The following is a 6,072-nucleotide window of genomic DNA, read 5'->3' as shown; positions in this document are numbered from 1 at the left end:
AAAAAAAAAAAAAAAAAAAAAAAAAAAAAAAAGACAAAGAAGGCCAAAAAGAGTTAACTGAAGTGATGTGATGTTAGCAGTGAGCGGGGCTTCCTCATCTAGAAGAAGGTAGCAGGGATCGCTGCAGCAGATGAGTGAGAGGCGACATGTGCATCCTGTCTGTTAGCTGATGTAGCCTTTCTTTTGTGTTTTTCTGAGACACTTCTGCAAGGACTTGGGCAGTAACCTGAGCTGCATTTTTACTTTTTTAACTTCTCAGCCAGAAATCCTGACAGCCATCGCAGGCATCATAAATGTTTAGTGTGGCGGTGATGAGAAGGTGCTGAGCACTAGACTCCTGTGACCCTTCCTTCCTGGTTTTCCCAGTATTGACTCTTGGGCCCTGTTTCATGAGCACCCACTGCTCCTAAATTTTTAAAGGGAATACAGTGGACCCTTGACTTAGGAACTCAGTTGTTCATGAGGACTGCTTGTAACTCATGGTGGTCAGTTGAAGGCTCAGGCTCCTCTACACAGCCTTCAGTCTCTCCCCTGCCCACAGGCAGATCTCATCGTCCTTAGAGAGTTGCTGGCCCAGGCTTTCTCAGCTAACCTCACACAGGAATGGATGCCGTAATGTTCCTTCCAGAACTTTTTATAGGCCAGATCTGTATCCAAGATCATCTGAAAGCACAACTGGCTGGCATTTGGGTTGTAACTCAAGACTTGGGATGTAAGTTAAAACTAAAGTCACAGTCATAACTCGGGTTGTTCGTATGTCGGGCTGGTTGTAACTCAAGGATCTATTGTGCTTCTTAACTTTCTGAAAAGGAATTCACTGAATCCAACTCAACAAATGTTCACTGAGCCCTGGCTTTCTCAGTATAGCTCACTGGGACATCTGCAGTGTGTATTACAGAAGTTACCTCTCTGTTGGCCTGGTGGCAGGGAGAGATGCATACATACACAAATGTGACTGGATGTGGAAAAGGCTGCAGTAGAAGTTCAAAGGATGATGGGCAAGGGAAGATTATGTCTGACTTAGGAAACGCTTGGTAAAAAAGGACTGATGTTTGCATAAGGCTTCAAGAGCAAGGCTTCGGTAGATGCTTATTTGTTCATTTATTCATTCAGGAAACCTGTACATCTCCTGTGAGCCTCCGTGCATATGCATGGTTCTCTGTACACCACCTCAGAGGATGGAGGAGGGAGTAGAGAGTAGGATACTGTCATCCAAACTGCCTGCCCACAGAAGTAGTACCTGTCACCACCACTCACGCTGCTAGTACAAGCCGTTTTCCACACCTTACTTCAAGATAGGGAAGTTCAGTACTGCTTTCCATAAGCCCGAAAGAATTGGGAGCCTGGATATCTGAGATCAGTGGTAACGATTGCTACAGGAGTTCAAAGATCTCCTGTATAATTTAATAAGGTCACACTTGTGCCGTGTTGGTAACAGAGCAAGAACAGCAACAGACATCAGAGGCACCAGGCATGGTGGCACACCCCTGTAATCCTAGCATTCTGTTGGCTGAGGCAGGAAGATCACCTTGAGGTTGAGGCCGCCTGCTTCGCAAGCACAAGGTCCTGAGTTCAACCCTTGGTACCCGAAAAAAAGGCCAGAGGCAAGAGATATGATGTTTGTTAGCATGAGGATGTAAAAAGTTGTCAAATTGCGGATGTATTTTAAGAGAAACAAGAGGAATTGCCAATGGACTATATCTGGTTTATGAGAAAAAAAGTAATATGATTTGATGAGTTTGACATAAGAATGTTAGTTGCCTTTGACTGACTGAGATAAAGCCCTGGAGAAAAGGATGGTTGCAAAGATCAGGTGTATTTTAGATTTGTGAAGATTAAACGCGGTCACTGGGCATCAGTTTGGAGACATTGCATAGGCAGTTGGATATACATGTCTGCATTTTAGGGATGGGTCTGGACTAGGGAGATCTCTTTGGAAGTTGTCAGCTAATAAAGAGTATAACCAAGCATGATGTCCTGGAAGCCAAAGAAAGAAAGCGCTTCACGGAGTTACTACAGAGCATTGGCTCTGCTGAGAGTTTATGTACAAGGAAGAAACCTCTTTTAAGAGGTTGTGAATAGTCGAATGTGGTGATGCATACCTGTAATCCAACACTGAGGAGGCAGAGGCAGGAGGATTTCCATAAGATGAGAGACTGAGAACATTCCACATATTGCTAAGCACCTTCTGGTTGTATTCAGTGAATAAATGATGTGATTTCTCTCTCCTTTCCTTTTGAGCTTCTAGAGGTGAATTGTTCAAAATAACTCTACTGTGACAAATAAAACTCATATTCCTTTTCTTTTTTCTTTTTTTAGACCATGTACAAAATGAAGAAAACTATGCACAAGTTCTTGATAAGTTTGGGAGTAATTTTTTAAGTCGAGACAACCCTGATCTCGGCACTGCTTTTGTCAAGTTTTCTACTCTTACAAAGGAACTGTCCACACTGCTGAAAAATCTGGTAAGCCATTTCATAATTAACAGAAGAGTCATTAGATGACTCAGGGTGGTGGCAATCCTATGCCCATGAAGGTCTTAGGGACATGAGGAGTTCATGCTGATCAGGATGGGGAGAGGAGCCAAACGTTCTGACAACAGTAGGTGGGAGGAGGTGAGCTGATAAGGAATTTGCCCCTCCCCAGGTGAAACCATTCTCTTTTTGTCTTACTACTGGTTCTCAAAGAACCAGGATGTCTTCAGTGGATGTAATCCTGCCCTGGAGCATCACAGACAGCATTGGGAGACCATTGAGGCCTCAGCTGGGGCCAGAGGCAAACTGAGTTATGTTTCCTCCTGCCACAGCCGTCTGCAGGCAAGAGGACGAGACCTCAGATGGCCTTAATCATAATTTAGTTGTGAAATGATTTTTCCCAAAAATTATGTAGAAGAATGACTCCCTGCAGAGCCCCCTTTCTTTCTGTTTCATGTAAGTGTGTTTTTAGGAGAAAGCAAGCGTGCCCAGCAGTGACTTGTCCCTGGAGGGTATAAGGACCTGTAATGTGTTTAACTGGCTTAGCTGTCCAGCATAAGTTCTTGTTTAAGGGGCTTTCCCCAAGTGGTTCAAGTTTCATCTGACTGCTTTGAGGTGAGAAGGGTCGATGTCGGGGAGACTTCAAATGGGGGGACCCTTTTTTTAGGGATCTAATTTAATAGCCTTTAAATAAAGATCATATTGTAATTTAGCAATTGTGGACTCTTTATAAAGTCAGATCAATAACATTGGCATTGCAATGGGAGTAGTAAGCTTCACTATTATAATTTTACCTGGATAGCAAGCATTTTGGAATATAAAATAGTTAGAGGACTGTTATTTTTATCATCATTGTTCTAGTAGTTGAATTCCTGTAGAATATTAAGAAAAACTAAATCAAAAACCACACATATTTTAGCATGACAATCATGATGATACTGTCTTTGTAACTCACTTAAATGTGCGTCTTAGTGTAGATGCACTGATTCCCCTCCAGAAACAAACCAAAAAAAAAAAAAAAAAAAAAAAAAAAAAAAACCTCTTACCTGAAGGCCAGGGATTTATCTCAGTGGCACTGCGCCTGCCTCACAAGCTCAAGGTCATGAGTTTGATCCCTGGTACCGAGGGGGGGAACCTCTTATCTAAGTTGTTATATATTGATAGGATGTCATCTGAGGAAAATATATTGGCTTATAAATGTACCTGTTATCATAAGTAGCTGGGTGTAAGAGGCAAATACTTGAATCAAAAAGGGGTTATTATGGTAAACTGTGTTGGAAGACCTGTACAGTCAGAAGGCATGAATACATTTTGTGCACCAGAAAAGTAGCAATAATAAGTATCAATTATATGAAACCATATGCCCTTTAATGTAGTTTGGTACCAAAAGCATCTTTTTAATAAAACCGTGTTGTTTTTCCACAGAAAACTTAATCTTTTGAAGATGACCAATGCAAACGTATCACAGTAGCCTATTTATAACCTAACCCTTTGATGATAACCAATATAAACATTTTATAACAACATATTTAAGCAGTGTTATTGGGGTGTGTCTCTCATAAGGCTGTGAAAATGACTGGGCCTCCCATTAGTAAACAAAGACCAGAGTATTTTCTGGGAAGCTGTTCCTTTATTCATGAAGAGGAGTCCCATTTAGCAGTCTTCCCAAACCTCAGGGTCTCTATTTAATTACTCTGACAATTCTTTTAATAACCTATAAGAACCAGATTGTAGCAATTAATACATTTGTGACCAATAGAAATTTTTTGAGTTATTGTATGTAGACAACAGTATGCATTACATTTGTAGAATTAATCTTGACAATGCTTTGATCAGCTAGCAACCTGGGGGGAAAAAGACATGCCTTTAACTTTAATAACATTTATCTGTATGCCAATTTAAATTATAGGCAAATATCTTTCTTTCACTTTTACTCTGGACGCCTTCTGAGTTCGCCCACAGAGTACTCTTGCCACCTAACGGCACACCATGAGTCCTTTCCTCCACTCAAGTGCAATTTCCTGCTCAGGCCTGCCACTGATTTAGTCTTGCACATTACGTCAGCTAATCTGAAAGAAAAATGTCAAATATAGAAATATTTCTTCTATTCAAAAACTTGAGAAAGAATAATTTTGAACATAGAGCCTAATGTTTTCTGCTTTGAAGCTTAGCCATCCATGCTACTGGAGTGAATCTTAGACTGTTTATTTCTCTTGTATTCAGAAGAGAACCTTGACATTTCCTCTTCCCATCCCTCTGGTATTTCCTGCCTTTTTGCTGGTGTGAAGAAAGGAAGTAAAGTGAGAATCTTGACAACCCACTTTGGTAATAATGGGTAGAAGACTCACTCAGGGAAGTTCTCTTTTCCCTGAGTTGGGCTTTTTTACAGAGTCCTTTTGGCCCTTTTCCTTCCCAGAAAACCAGATGTGTGTATCTGGCCTACGCCCAGAGCTCTCACTAAGGTTCTTGAACTACTCGCTCTGCACTGCACTGCACCACACACTGCGCCTCGGCTGTGTACCCATGTTCATGCACACAAGTCACTCCCACAGGTGCTCCTTGTCTGTGCACGCTTCGGCAACATGTTTGCTTATCTCCATATAAAAGCAGTAGATTTTTTTTTTTTCCTGAGACAGGTCCTTATTATGTAGTTCAGGCTGGCCTCAAACTCCTGGCAGTCCTCCTGCCTCAGCCTCCTGATCCTGGTTCTGTAGGCATGCACCACCACACCTAAGAACACAACTGATAGTTATTGAACACCTTTAATGAACCCAGCAAAGCAATGGGTGCTTTATATGGATTGATTTAACACATTCTAAAAGTCCTATACTATTAATACCTCAGATGAGGTCACTGGGGCTCCCTGGGATGATGTACTTTGTTCATTTACACTGCTGGCAATAGCCTGGAGCCCAGCATTTTCTCTTGACTGTAAGCACTCCATATGTACCACCTCTGTCACCAGAGGCCTCTGGGTGGTGTTTCCTGGGCTAAAAGAAATACTGATCCTAGCTATTCTGCTGGGCTTATTCCAAACCACAGCCTGTTTTCCATGTCCACTCCCCTTTGCAGAGAAAGTTTAAAGAAGTTCTACAAGAAGTTGCTGGAAGAGCTATTTCATTTCATTAAGAAAATGCAAACATTTTCCCCTTCAGGGTGGCAGTGCCGTTCCTGATGAGGGAGCAGGCAGGAGACTCAGTCTGTACTGCGCTTTGGTTACTAAGGGAACATTATTCTTACTGAGTAAGAGGTAATCCTGGGAGTTTGCGCCACCTGACCACAGCCAGCAGCTTGCTGCTGTTTTCCTGTGCTTACTCGGGAAGGAGTAGACCACAGAGAAGATGGGCCACACCTGTGAGCAGAGCTCTCAGGAAGCCCCTAGATGGGTCTCCAGCTGAAGAGTGGGTCTGGAGGAGCGCCCCGGCCTACTCCCATGGCACAAGCATTCCTCAGAAGATTTCTGACCTGATTTCTTTTTTTTTTTTTTCTTTTTTTCAGCTTTAATTGAGTTTATTGGTACATTTTAGGGATACAGTACAGTTACATTCATTGTTGGGATCATGTACCTTTACATGGCAAGTCTTGATTCTCATTTTTT

At 42.1% G+C, this 6,072-nt stretch overlaps 1 protein-coding gene across 1 annotated transcript in view; it reads left to right on the top strand.

Moving 5' to 3' along the window:
* The window catches only part of Asap1 (ArfGAP with SH3 domain, ankyrin repeat and PH domain 1), a 301,757-nt gene that overhangs the window by 178,793 nt on the left and 116,892 nt on the right, over positions 1 to 6,072 (top strand). The window contains exon 4 of the mRNA XM_033760856.1: positions 2,320 to 2,465. Coding sequence (XP_033616747.1) covers positions 2,320 to 2,465 — 146 coding nt within the window. The remainder of the gene's footprint in view (positions 1 to 2,319; positions 2,466 to 6,072) is intronic.

The sequence above is a fragment of the Fukomys damarensis genome, unplaced genomic scaffold, assembly GCF_012274545.1.
Source record: "Fukomys damarensis isolate Sample0158 unplaced genomic scaffold, DMR_v1.0_HiC HiC_scaffold_5, whole genome shotgun sequence".
NCBI lineage: Eukaryota > Metazoa > Chordata > Mammalia > Rodentia > Bathyergidae > Fukomys > Fukomys damarensis.
This window is presented reverse-complemented; position numbering and strand designations above follow the sequence as displayed.